At 49.3% G+C, this 14,090-nt stretch overlaps 1 protein-coding gene across 1 annotated transcript in view; it reads right to left on the minus strand.

Annotated features, from left to right (window-relative positions):
* The window catches only part of EEPD1 (endonuclease/exonuclease/phosphatase family domain containing 1), a 61,659-nt gene extending 48,135 nt beyond the window's left edge, over positions 1 to 13,524 (minus strand). The window contains exon 1 of the mRNA XM_038174923.2: positions 12,345 to 13,524. Within this exon, the coding sequence (XP_038030851.1) occupies positions 12,345 to 13,198 (854 nt within the window). The 5' untranslated portion in view covers positions 13,199 to 13,524. The remainder of the gene's footprint in view (positions 1 to 12,344) is intronic.
* Positions 13,525 to 14,090: the final 566 nt, after the last annotated feature.

The raw sequence follows: 14,090 nt of genomic DNA on the forward strand, positions 1-14,090 counted from the left end.
GTAATATAAACCGGGCTCTGGTGTTTTTTTCCTCAATGGTACTTATGCACCTGCTGGTCTACAAAGTACATGAAGTGGAAATTACATCCCTTTTACAACACTATTCTCATTCCCATTTCTTGATTATTCTGAGGATAAACTAATCATTGCTACACAGCAAGCATTTCAGGTTATTTGAAGAGGTGTGATTTTTACTGGTTTTGTTAACGTGACTGCCTCCCGAAGTTATGTAGTAAAATCAACCTATAAAAACAACCAAACTCATGATTTAACACCTATAGGCAATAACACAGTACTAAAATATCCAGACGCCATTCAGCACACTCATAAGACAAAGCGACAGTATGGAAAAGGGGATGTTAAAACAGGGTGTCAGGGAAATGCACAAGTGTTTGACGGGCTGCAGCAGACAGGAGGGTGGAAACAGGGAATAAGGAAACTACACAGACGTGTCATTAAGCAGCATTTTCCAAGTTCAATTTGTTTCCCTGCTGGAGTTCAGGTGGCACTAAATGGAGAAAAGGTTCAACAGTTCTCCTTTAGCATCAATTATTTTTGCAGTGGGAGAACTCCACATGCCCGTGCTTCCCAAGCTGCCTGTGATGGTACGTGGCCAAGCATCTTCCTCCATCCTTGCACCATAGCAAGGCAGAGCAGCCTGCAGCCTACCACAGGAGGAGGGAACCAGCTGGGTTTGCTGAACAAGGAGCCCCAGCTCTACCAGTCTCCGTGATTTCTACCAGTCCCAAGTTACCACCTGGGAGGTACAACTTGAACCGAGCACCAGCGGTAATGAAAATGGTAGCAACAACCTCTGTGCTTTCCTGGGACAGTGGACTCAAGCTATTGCAAGACCTTTGTTCCCAGGCACTGTGAAATTGCCTCGCAGTAAATAGAGTGTGCAAAGCTTATAGACAACATTTGATCAAGTCTTTGGGATACAATGACCCTGGGAAGACCTCAAAATTAGGGAAAAAAATCCCTGGGATAACAAAAAACCAACAACAGAATAACAATGTAGACACTTCTGAAGTCTCCTGCAGAAGAGTTTTCAGATCATACTTATGTTCCCAATGAAAAACACACTTATATACCAACTAGGACAGTACTTCCACTTAGTGTTGCTCTGGCTATAGACTTCAAAGAATACCCTAAAATGCACCATTAGGTATTTTAAAGTCAGGCCATAGAGAGTTTTGTATGGACAACTTCAGACATATTCCTACAAATACCAGGATTTAGCCAAATCAAGCCATATCTACACACTGATGATGAATGACACAACCATGACAGAGCTGATATTCCTTCAGTACTTTCTATTTTTAAGAGACATGCTTAATAGCACTCTGTGCTGAAGAACTGCTAGACAAAAAGATCCTCCTGACATAAATTCATCAGTCTTTCCTCCCAGAGTTGATGTCTCCAGGCACTATCTTTAGTAAGACAAGATGCATATGAAACAGCAATTGTGAAGTGGCACTGCAGCTTGGCAAAACCAGAAAGGCTCAACTGAAGGCAGCGAAATAGTTCTGGGTGGTTGTGCTGCTCAGCTCCAAACGTACATACAAATTCCTTTTGGACAATCACTCTTGCAAGATAAAAATAATTCCATGTCCAACACGTCTGGAAGTTAAAAGTCCCATCTGAAGAAGTTTAATCCCATCTGAGTAACAGAAATTTAAAACTTAACTACTTTCTTCCTTCAAAGCAATGGTACAGGAGCCTCCTCTGTTTGCCAGAATTTGCAATACCCTCCAAAATAAAGTCTACACTTTTCAAGCAGGTTTTGCCTAAAACTTGAAATACCTTAAAAGACACCGATTTTCAAACTGCCTGCCAAGAGGCTTCAGAAGAGGAGAAAGAAATACTGCAGCACATCTTGGAACAGAAGACAGTGTTAGCATGATTTTGAGGAAATGTCAAGAATGATCAAAGGGAACTTGAGTTCTTGGCCTTGCAGGCAGGTGGAAGATAACACAATTCAAGCCTGGTAGCTTGAAAGCAAAGGCTTGATCAAAACATACTTGGGCTAACTGGAAGCACTAAAGGTGTGGCAAGCCAAGCAAAGCCAACAAAAAAGGCTTTAGTTCAGTAGGCCTGGAGAGAGGATGAGGAAGGAGGGGGGCACATTCAGGTTAGAAGAGCAAATGTAAGGGTCAGATCAAAGATAGAGGTAGTTTCCTTTCAACTTGAGAATTGATGGACAGATTATTGTGTATCTTCTTACTTTCACTTGCATTTTGCCTAAATGGGCGCACAGATGTGCACTTCAGAGCTCACAAAATCAGCTTTACACAAAGCAGAAAAAAAAAGTCAAAATGGGACTTGCAGCAGAAGGTGAAGTGAGACAAACCACAGCAAAGTCCAAGTGTTCTCAGTTTAAAAAAGAAATGGGAAATATCACATGCTTAGATAGGGCTTTTGCTTGTGCAGTACAACCTTTATCTATAGGTAGTTTTTCCAGCATTTTTATGGCCAACAGCTCTGTGTTGAAGTTGCACAAATATCTATTAAATCCATGAGCTGTTGACTGAGGACTGTTCAGCCTCAGAACTTCTATATTGTCCCTTAAGCCACAATTTCATTTTCTGTGTTAATACTTCCATCACTGAAATTGGAAGTGATTAAGAGCAAGAAATTCAGATTTTTTAAATTATTTTTTTGGTAACCAAGGAACAATCTTTTTCAACAGATCCCTGTGAGATACGTTGGAAGCAAACCCAAATTTCCACTACCTGGATTCTTGCCTATGGTAAAACCCTGGCTGCCAGTTTTTGGGTTCAAACCTCCCTCATCCCCTTCTGCTGCAGAAAATGAAGGTGTGATGCCATCCTGCTCATTGCTCAACAGCATGTTTTCCTTAGGGAGGCCAGTGCAGAGGACAGTTGGCAGTGCTCGTAGTTTGCTTTGCATCGATTATGAACTGGGAATGTAAACACAGGGAGAGATAAGGGAAGGAGCACTACAAAGGAACAGCAGGAAGATGTGGATAGACAGAAAGCCCGAAACTGTTGCTGCCAAAATCATAGCTAAACTCCAGCTGGCCCGTGTAACAGTTGCAAAGCCGAGTCAGGTGCTGCTGCAGCATTTTCCTGTTCTCCAATGACATTTACTTTCTCTCTTAATTCAACAGCAGCTGTGACATTTTATAAGCAGTGGGAACCTCGGGTTGCTGCAGCAGACTTCCTCTTCCACGTGGCGTGGTGCTGGTGTGCACCTTACCACCGCCACTCACACACACCACAATAGGAGAACAACTCTGAGGGGTCACTAAGGTGGCCCTCCCTCGTGCTGGTGGTCCCCAGCTCTGCGGGCAGAGGATGAGCCACATCTGCTTACAGCAGCTGAAGATGGCGTTACCACCACAAAATCACCACCTTGCTTACGAGGCAAGTGGTTCTGAATCGGATGGTAGGGGTTGTTCCAGCTAAGGATAATCCCCCCTCGTAGGAATTCACACTTCTACACATTTCTGTCTGCTTACAAGGAGAAAGGAGGAACAAGGCAGTCACTTTGTGCATTATGACCATGGACTTCCTTCATATACATTAAAAAGCAACAGACTTGAATATTTTGCAGTTAATTTTTCAGCACCAAATTAGAATCGCTTCTGGCATAGCACTCTGTGATTTGGCGGCAATAAGCTAGCGATGAACTTGGTCTTACTTGCTTACAGAGAGCACACAAAGAGACCAAACAGGAGCCCTAAGTTAGCATCTGCTATGTATGCACCAGCAGGCCACTTCCAGCTCAGCAGAAAGCTGGCTAACATCTCCACCAGCCAAACCTCAGGGAGGTCATTGATCGGCAAGTGCCACGAGCAGCGCTGGAGAAAAGGCCATCGGAGCGGGGCAGCGTGCGCTCGCTGTGACCACAAGCATATGACAGACAGACCAGCAAGGGAGAAGTGGAGAAAACTCAGCTATAAATAAAAAGGAGCCGAAGGAGAACTCCCAAAACAAAAGCAACAGCCTCTCTGCGCTGTACCCAGGAGAGGTTCATGCTCTTTTCCCCTTGTTAGGCGAAAAAAGGGCACATAATTTTTTGCATGACTAACAGCATATTACAAGCACAAGGGATTTAGGGCAGGAAACCTGCCACCACACCACAAAGCAAAATCCTTGTTGATCAATTAGCCGTTCACTAACCCATTAAAAATTAGCTCAGCTGTGAACAATTTAGACAGCTGCCATAGCTGAATCCTTACAGCAGCTAGACAGCTTCACCTGAACCACTTAAAAGAAAGGAAAAAAGGCAAGCAGAAGGAAACTTCCCAACTCCTTCTCTTCTTCCTCATCCATATAAATCTAAGGCACGAATTGCTCCCAGGAATAGCTTTGTCTGGTGGGACTTAAGAGCAGGGGGGCATTACTGCACTGCCTCACAGTCCCACACAGACATGGGGCAGACAGACAGCCCGCAGAGCACCGAGGTGCCCTCACAAACCAGAAGTGAGTATGCCAGCATTAGCTAGAGGAACCCAAACCACATGAGCTGGCTGGGATGCTGCAAACAGCCCAGCACAACCCAGCTCCGGGGGGAGAGAACCATGGATGGAAACAAGGTTAATTAGCTCAGCTGGAGCCCTGGAAAAATGCAGCACAATGCCCGGTCTGAAACTCACCTGAATTGTTCAGAATAAAGCTGGGTATCTCCGAACAGCCCCGCGTTGCCCCGTTTAGACAGTCACTGCAATGAATCAACACGCCCTGGAGCGTGGTCCATGGAGTAGGGGGAAAAAAATAACTCAACATATAGGTCGCTGGGGACTGCCTGCTGGACTCATCCCGCTGCAGATACAGCATGTTTAATAACCACAGCAGGCCAGCACTACCATCTATGACAATATGATCTCAAATGTTCTTTTCCATATGAACTATTTTTCTTATTATTCATGCGCTGTTCAACTTCTGGAACATCTGGCCACGCAGGGGGCACAATCAGGGTAACCATCTTTCTCCAGTAACCTCTTAATTACCAGCCTCTAGTAATTTTACCAGCAGCACTGGAAATAACAGTGCAGGGCTGAAGCCTGGCTCCTGCCTTTAAAACCTCCCCACCATGAGGATGGAAACGAGGTCAGCAGGGCTGATCTTCCCAGCTGCTCTAAAATATGTGTCGTGCTGGAAAGCAGCACCCGACTTGACCACGGAGTAGACGTGCTACCCACGCCAGGGGAGGGAGGAGCAGACAACCCCTGGGCAGAGGGAAAGCACATCCTCACCTCTGGCATGGGAGAGGAGCTGCTCGGGAGGTCTCACCCGCACCTTGCCAAAGCTTTTTGAGCGCTCAGACACTCCTTTGCCAGCAGCATTATTCTCCAGTGAATCAGAGCTCGCAAAGTCCCCCCTTGTAAAAAAAAAAAAAAATAAATAATCTGGAAATGAAATAGCAATTGTGTTCCTATTTTTAACCACCGTTATTAATAACGTGCCACAGTTCTTGTCTCCATCGCCCCACCATATAATAGCGCTGAGAAATTACTGCAGCCGGTTGTAATTATTTTGTGAGGCCGCTGTGCTTGCATATGTCAGCTTACACCTGCGCTGCTACGAAGAACAAAGCCGTTTAAAAATAAGTTATATGCACGCTATAATCTGTGTCCTATCAACTTCTCCCTGCTCATCTGGCCGAGCCTGGAAATTGTTATTTGGGCAGGGCTCCCAGTGACTTCAGGGAATGCTAATTACAGGCTGGAGCAGCACGGCTCTCCTACCAGCGCAACGGCAACAGCCACGCTGAGCCGACCTCTGGCAGCAGGGAGGGTGCAGCTGAATCTGTAAATCCAGCATTTACGAAACGTCCCTGCTTAGCACAGCTGGAGATCACAGCATGAGCTGCAAGCCAGGCCAGCACCTGGCTGCAGAGACGGTGTTTTCCCCTAGTTAAGCAGGGCTGACCGAGTTTCCACTCGCATGATGTCAGGAATTTGGGGGATTCAGTTCCCATGTTCGTAGCCCCTTGGCTTGGCTTGCCCCCATCCTTTCCTGGTAAGGACAGCAGCACCAGCACCTTTTGCCTTCAGGGGTGCTCCTGTTGCTCTTCTTAAGCTGCAGCTACAAGACTACTGCTCCCAGGGCTGTACTGTGAGCTCTCTATACTCAGGCAGCGTAACTCTTCTGAGAAGCCAAGCAGGATGAGGTTATAGCCTTGTGGTCCCTGAAGCAGGCAATAAAACGCTGATTACTTGCTTCACCTGCCTGTCACCGCAAGTCAGCTGATCCATTCGATATTTGCTGTGCAGGATACAGCAAATCCTGCAGAAGTAAATTTGGCAGCTCAGATTTACCAGAATACCTGCAACCTGCAACTTGAACCCAGTGATGTGAAACAAACATGCAGAATAGCCCCGAAGGCATGGATTGAAACTATGCAGACATTAAGTGCTGCCAGATGTATCGAGTCCACATGTTGGAAACGTTATCTGTATATAACAAATGCTCTCCTCGCTGATCCGTTCCATTTCAGTCAGGCTCTGTGGTACAAACAGCAGGGGCAGGGGAAGATCAGAATAAAAGTCAGGGGAAAAGTAGGTTTTATTTTCCGTGGATGAGCTGACCTTTACCTACGCTGTTCCTCCAGCCACATTCTCATCTTTAAGGGTGGCACACAGGTAGAAAGGGCTGCTTAGGGACAGTTGCTCAGATGTTCAAGGAATAAGCTCAGTTACACGTGAAAGAAAGCCAGATGCCCTGATCACCCTTTAAAAGAGAAAGTCCCTGCAAAGGTCACAGGGTTAGAGGACAAAAAAAACAACAGTAACAACAAAACCCACACAAACCCACCCCAATTTTTGTCCTCAGAGGTATCATGAGATGCAATTGAATGGCTTGACATGCATCTCTACTTGCAGTGTTCATAACGAAACCTCTTTGGAAAGTACGCCTAGAATATACCATCTCAAAAACCCCTTTATTCTCAAGCGTTTTCCTGGAGTCGCAGAAGGCAGGATTTCCTACACATTACATAAGGAGGGGAGGGTGCATTTGTTCTTTTGCAGTTTAAGACTTACTAGCACAGCCGAGTTACTTGAGCCAGGCCTCTTTCCTGCTCTTTTATTGCAGGGGAATTATTCTTGGCAGGGCCCCAGCACAGCATTAGCCTGACGGAGAAAAAACAAACAGACACAGAAAGAGACACAGAGCAGAAACACCTCAGGGCTCTGCCGGGTCGCCGAGAGTGGCGGTGACGGGAGAGAAATGACAAATGCAGCCTGGTGCCGAGCCTCTGGGGCATGCAAGAGCTGCTGCTACTACTACCAGATGCTGTCTGTGTGGGGGATATGTTCCCTTTCCATCATTCTGCTGGGAAACATGACCACAAAGCAGCAGGTTGGAGGTCCACCACCTGATCCTTCCTAAAGAAGCAACCACTTTCTCCTTGCCCTTGGTCCCTGTAGGCTCTCCCAGCTTGTTGGGGAAGAGGTGTTGAAATCCAAGCATTACCAGGGGAATGCCTGTCCGCCCGCTGCCTTTTGGGAGGCAGGTTGGGGCCGAGCTTCACCTTCCTGCAGCAGGAGCCCTCACACAGGTCTCTGAGCAAAGGAAAGCGAGGGACAGCATACCAAATTCTTACCTTACAGACCTCTCTGCTGACGTTAAACCCAGCTGCAGACAGCTAACGGGTCGCAGTGCTGGGGGAAGAGGGGCTGGCATGTTGGAAAAGGTAACAGACAAGAACCAACAGGGAAACCATTCCAAGAGGAGAGGGAAATCACAGTCTCACAATAGCACCTGTGTTTGTTGCTCTACAGCAGTTTGTGCAACAGGTGTTAAGGCTTCATTACACACATTTTGCATCAGGAAGGGCTAACTGCACCAACAAGCTGAGCTTAGACAGCAGCAGAGGAAAAGGCCAGACTGAGTCGCCTGACATCTGGAAGGAGCCAGAGCCACGGTCCCTGGAATGTGAGCCCCAACCCTAGCGCTTCATCATCTTCCCACCACATGCTTTTTTTTTAATTAGTATTATTTATTTTTTGAGAGAGCGAGGGTTCAAGAGTGAGAGAGTGAGGCTTTCAGACTGTCAATTTCCATTTACTCTATTGCAAAGTATCATTACAAGGCAAAAAAAAAAAAAAAAAAAAAAAAAAAAGTCTTCAAAAAGTTCCTGCTCGGTACTGTGAAGCACAATTTCCACCAGTTGGAAAGCCTCCCCCACAAAACGTGCTGGGGAACATGCACAGCTAATTGCTGCCCTCAGCTACAAGCAAACTTCCAAGCAAGCAATTAAACTAGAAGATGTATCCCCAGGGTGCTCTGTGCATCAGCTGGCACAACACTCACCTGTGTCACCCTGCAGTCACGCAGCACATCCAAGCCAGAGAGAGCAGTCGTGGGGTGCCACAGCAGCCACGAGCTCAGTTTATGGCCAGGAGGGAGAAGTTTCATGCAGGTATGGATGAAGAGAGGAAAGCATTCGCTTCCCTCAGGTAGGGGACAACCCTCGTGTTCTTCTGCTGACCTTGGCCAGAGAAAACATCTCCACTGGGGCTGCAAATCCTCCCCATGAAGAAGCAGGTGCAGGTGCATTCGATCTGAACTCGCCATGCCAAACTCATGCTACTTTTTTTTTTTTTTTTTTTTGAGGTGCAAATGAACTGTTGGTGACTTCTCCCCAGCCTCGAGAGCTGATGGCAGCAGGAAGAGACGACCTGCGGCCTGCAAGGAATGCCAGCTCTGTCCTGCCTTAAACAAATCCCACATCTGCTGTACCACATCTGCAAGAAATGCCATGGGTTTGGGCAAATTCACCCACATTTGATACTTTAATCCAATTAAGTGTCATGCTCGCCTCCACATTCACCATGTTAATCTTCTAAAATTACTCTCTACTCCTCTGAATGAAAACACCTCTGTCCTCCACTCCAAACACAGTCATAAACATAGATCCTTGAAATATAAGAAAGAGACTGAGGACCTTGCTGTATTTCTCTATTTTCGTACCGCAGTGGTGGATTTCAAAATAGCTTAGCAGTAGCAGTCATACTCACTTATTTGGTACACACTCCTCTTGCTGCTATTCTTAAGAAATTTAGCACTGTGGGGAGAGTGTGGAGTATATTTTCCCTCCTCCAGCAGATTTCTCTGTGTGAAGTTTGACCTTTTCTTGCCTTATTTTTTTCCTTAAATGAAATAAAAACAAATGAAGGCATTGTCCTTTTCCCTTTCTGCAACACTGCTCTCCCAGTGCAAAGGCTGCCCAAGGCTTGAAGAAGCTCATCGTCTGGCCTCACCTGGAAATGAGCAGCAATTCCCCTCCTTGCTAATGCCTGAAAGAACAAGCCCAAGGGGTCTCAAAGCTATTTGAGGTGAACCAGACAGGAGGGAAAAAAAGCCACAAACAAGAAAGAAGCACTAAAACCAGCATTTCAACTGGCATGAGAGTCCCTGGACAGAGATCTCCAGCTCAGACTAAGATTCCTTGTGGCTCCTTAATGTTTTTAAAACCGTCTTCTTGACATGCTGCACATTTTTCCTGGATTTAGAAAGCTATGGGAGGCAGGCTGTCACACATTCTGCCACAAAGCAACCCTCCAGCCCCTGAGACCACACAGGACCGCACGGTACGAGCACGCAGCAGCACGCTTATTTACATGCAGACAGTGGTGCACAAAGTGCATTAGCAAGGCAGGCAGGCAGGCAGACGCTCCCACAAGCTAAGCTGTCAGGCTAAATAACCTTCAGATCCACCAGAAAAAGCTTTGCTGCTCATGTTTCCAGCTAGGACCAAGTATGGGCCATCCGCTGAGCTCCTTAAGCACGCACCTTCCATACTGCACTGATTTTGGTAGGCTGAAGCACTGATAAGCCCTGTGCAATTATGTTTTCTTGACTGAAGAAGCAAAAGATTAGTTAGTAAGAAGTAAAAGATTAGTAAGAAGCTGATTCACCTGGGCAAAGATTAGTTTGCAAGTCATTTTTATCAGTTTCCAGGGTCCAGGAAGCTGGGGCTGGGAGGCAGACCGTGGACTTCACACACACAGACAGCTTCTTAGCTCTGCAAAGTTTGTTTTACAGCTACAAAGCTCCACAGACTGCAGCTACACAGCACGAGCAAGAGGAAATTCCTTCTCGTTGCTCACTGAGGTGCTGAGTAAGACTTTTCCTAACATATACTTTTATTCCTGCATTGTGTCCACTTCTCTGTTCCCACATTTACTTTCCCAGGAAGCTTTCACAGGCCTGTCTGTGGATGCACATCACTCACTCATTTCTTTCCGACTTACCACAAGTGTGGTCAAGTACAGAGAACAATTGCCCCATGCTCTCCCCATGTGATTGATGGTATTTGTGCAATTAAACGGAACAGCATGAAAAAACTCCTTGTAGCAGGTTCCTTGAAAATCTCAAGGTTTCAGAGAGCCCACTCACACCCCCCAGCACACCCGCGTACCTGCTGGGTTAAGCTGGATAAAAAGTGCCATGCAGGCTAAAAAATAAAACAAAGCAAAACAAACAGTTATGATCACACTGCATGCACATGCAGGCTTATTTTATATGTCACTTTCTTTGCTTATCCTTTTTAACAGGCGGGTTGTTTTGGATGCCCCACCAATGCTGAAGATGCAGAAGTGGCAGACAGTTAACACTTGACCAGACGAGGCTCTAAGATGAACAAAGGCACAGAAATCCCCAAAGCCACTTCTCTTCCAGAACTGGGACCTAATAATCCTAGCTGGGCTGTCATCCCCATTTTGGCTATCGAGCAGTCGTGGCTGGAGTGTGAGAGATGCTTCCTGTGTCGGAGCATCAGGCGCCCAAACAGCACGCAGCAGGGCAGGGGGAAAGCAGCACAGAGGTGTCCCTGCCCAGGAACACGGTACCACGATGCAGGATGCCAAAACACTGTCGCTGTCTTTCTAGCATGCCTGACCTCTGCCAGCACACCGACAATAGCTGTTATGCAGCACGGCAGGCCAGTACCAGAGAAGGACAGGCCTCTCGGCACTCCCAAGGATAACAGTTTGTCAGCGTTTCCTTTCCCCACCGTATCCCCTCTTCAGTAGTCTGAGAGTCACCTGTCTGTACTGATTTCCAGCTGGGAGTTTGAACAGAAGCCAGAGAGCAAAGTAAGCTTCCCAGTGCCATAAACCAAACACCAGACCCACTGGGACAGATTTAACACGTGGAAAGGAGAGGGCAAAAGTTACTGTGAAACCCTCATTGCATTCTTACGAACTTATAGAAAGCAGAGAATATAGCAACGAGGTATTTTGGCAGAGAGATACCCCCAGCTCTGCTATGTGCCTACCTTACAAGAATTGCTCTTGGCTTCTCAGCCATGAACAGGAGAAGCACTATCCCCCTTTAGTAGCAAAGGTCAGCCCAGCCACTGACCACACCACAAACAGATCTTGCTCCATGCCCATAAACCCAGCGAAATCAGGGCTGGCTGGCTGCGCGGAGCAAGTGTCAGCAGCCCAGCTCTCCCCAGCAGGTGCCCTGCCACCAGGGCAGAGGGAAGATGCAGTGGGTTTGCACCAACCTGGCACGGGGGCAGCCCAGGGAACTGACCCACACCTTGCAGATGAGCAGCACCCCCAGATTAGCAAGCACCCGATGACTGCTTGTTAATGACCTGTGTCACCCTCATGAGACAAGCTGTGGTATTCCACGCTCATTACACTGCCCAAAACATACTGAGTGTGCTCTGAAGTCTTTTGATTTCCCTCCCCCAATGAAGAGTGGGTCCAAGAGAGGGCAGACTACAGCCCCAACACTGAGGTTAAGGAGGTCACCACCCAAACAAAACTTTTTTGAGAAGAAACACTGGAAGGTCTCAGCTTGGCAATGAGAACATAACTGCTGCAAGGCTCTGAGAAAGGCAGAAGCAGCTCTGTATCCAGCCTCCCCAAGTGGCACTAAGATGCTTGGGAAAACACTGTGAGAAACAGGGTATACACAGAGCAACCCTTCTCCTGGTATTCCCTCCTGGCTTCTGGTAGGGAAGACAAGCCTGTAACCTGTTCAAAAGGCTCGCGCCTTGATGAAGAACCTGTCCTCGACCACAGTAACAAGTCTTAGCAGGCCCACTGCGACCAACCGTAACAGCTCAATCTTTCCCATACTGATGAGCATAAATACCCATGCACATCCTCAGGTGGGCTATCACCTTCTAAGGACTACGGTGGCTCCACCATGGGACAGTGACTGCAGCCCCAGCATTAGGACTCAATCAGAAATCCACCACAAGAAGCAGGAAGCATTTAATAATCCCAGGAAGCAATGAGGCATGCAAAGTACCAGGATCACAATGGGACATTGCACTGCTCTAAAACCCAAAAGGCATCGACCTAGGATCCCATGGGAAGCTGGGACTACCAGACAAGCGCTGCCTCTTACCTGTTCTCCAGCAGCGTCATGCAGACGACCTCCCGCACGCCCGGGTTGTTGGCCTTCTCAACGGAGCAGCTCTGCAGGTTCCAGGTGGCCACCCTCAGCACGGGTCTGCCGTCCCTCAGCCCCCCGAACATCTCCACCGACGGGCGAGTGGAGATGATCTGGGTTGGGCCCCCGGGGGGAAAATCCAAGTCCTCGCTCTGGAGGCTTAGTGAAGTGGGGCTGGGATGAGGCTTGGCCGTGAAGTTGAGGCCACCATTGGTGTTTGTCGAAGGGGGCCGGGACCTCTCTGCAAAAATCTGATGCCTGATTTTGTCTAGGAAGGAGGAGTTGATGCAGTTCATCCTCACCAGGTCCTCGATACTTTTGAAGGGCCCATGCTCCTTCCGGTAGTCCACGATGCTGTTGGCAATCTTCTCCGTGATGCCGCGGATGCTCATGAGCTGTGCCGGTGTAGCGGTGTTGATGTTGATCTTGGTGGCGGACAGGTGGTGCTCAGAGGCCGGGTCCTTCCGCAGGGAGCTGGGCGAGTGCTGCGCCGAGCTGCCCTTGCTGCTCACGCAGATCTCGAACTTGACCTGCTCCAACTTGGCCGCCCCAACCCCGCTGACCAGCGCCAGGTCCTCCACCTTCTTGAAGCCGCCGATGTACTCGCGGTACTCCACGATGTTCTGGGCCACCACCCGGGTGACCCCGGGCAGGGTCATCAGCTCCTCCTCCGTGGCCGTGTTGATGTTGAGCCTCTCCTGGTTGACCAGGATGTTGCTGAAGTTGCACGCCGCGCTGAACTTGCGGCTGTGGCACAGGTCGCCGGGGTCCCGGGGGATGGAGCGGTGGCAGCCCAGGTTGCCCCCCATCTCACTGCCACTACCACACCGCCGAGCTACCCAAGCCGAGGGGGGCTGCAAGCCCGGGACTCATGGACCCCACGGGTGCCTGGATGGTGGGGGACAGACCCCAAAACGCTCGGTCAGCAACCACAGAGTACTCCCGCACCCTTCTTCTTCTTCCTCCTCTTCCTCCTGCGGGTCCACCAGCCGCCCGCTGTCTGTCCGCCGGTCAGCGGGGAGAGGCGGCCGCGCTGCCCCGACCGAGCTGCCCCCGCCTCCCTGCCCGCCCCAGCCCCGCAGCCCCCGCCGGCTCCTACCGCTGCCCGGCCCCGCCGGCGGTTGTAGGAGCTTGGCGGCAGCGCCCGCCCCTCAGCCGGCCCAGGCGGGGCCTGGCAGCACCACCGCCTCCATCCCCGCCTCCCCGGGCGCAGGAGGGGGGACAGGCGGTCCCCGCTGCGGCCTGGCCGCCGTGGGCCGTCCCCGAGCACCCTCCGTGCACTTAGCCACCCCCTGGGGCACCCCGTGAAGGCTCAGACCCAGCCCCGCAGCTGGAGGGGCAAGAGTTAGTTAATTATCTCCACAGGTTTTGGTTTGCTTCACGCAGTTGCATGTCTTGGTGGTGGTGGTTCAGATTTGGGGGCACAGCTCGAGCCCTCGGGACAGTGATCCCCCCTCAATAAGTTAGCCTATCTGCCTCAGCCCACCAGCCCTGGTGCACACCCAGCCTCTCCCTGGCACACAGCACCACTGCCCCGCCTTGAAATCCTTGCTGCTTATTGCCCGTGTGCCTCAGATGGTGTTAAAGAACCTCATTCGTGTCCCAAAAGCTGCAGCAGCCCACTGCAGTCAGTGTTGGTAAAGGCACCGAGGTGTTTATCTGGCTTCTGTTGCACCAAGCCCCATGCTGGGCTGGCTGCAG

This window comes from Anas platyrhynchos, chromosome 2, assembly GCF_047663525.1.
Source record: "Anas platyrhynchos isolate ZD024472 breed Pekin duck chromosome 2, IASCAAS_PekinDuck_T2T, whole genome shotgun sequence".
Lineage (NCBI taxonomy): Eukaryota > Metazoa > Chordata > Aves > Anseriformes > Anatidae > Anas > Anas platyrhynchos.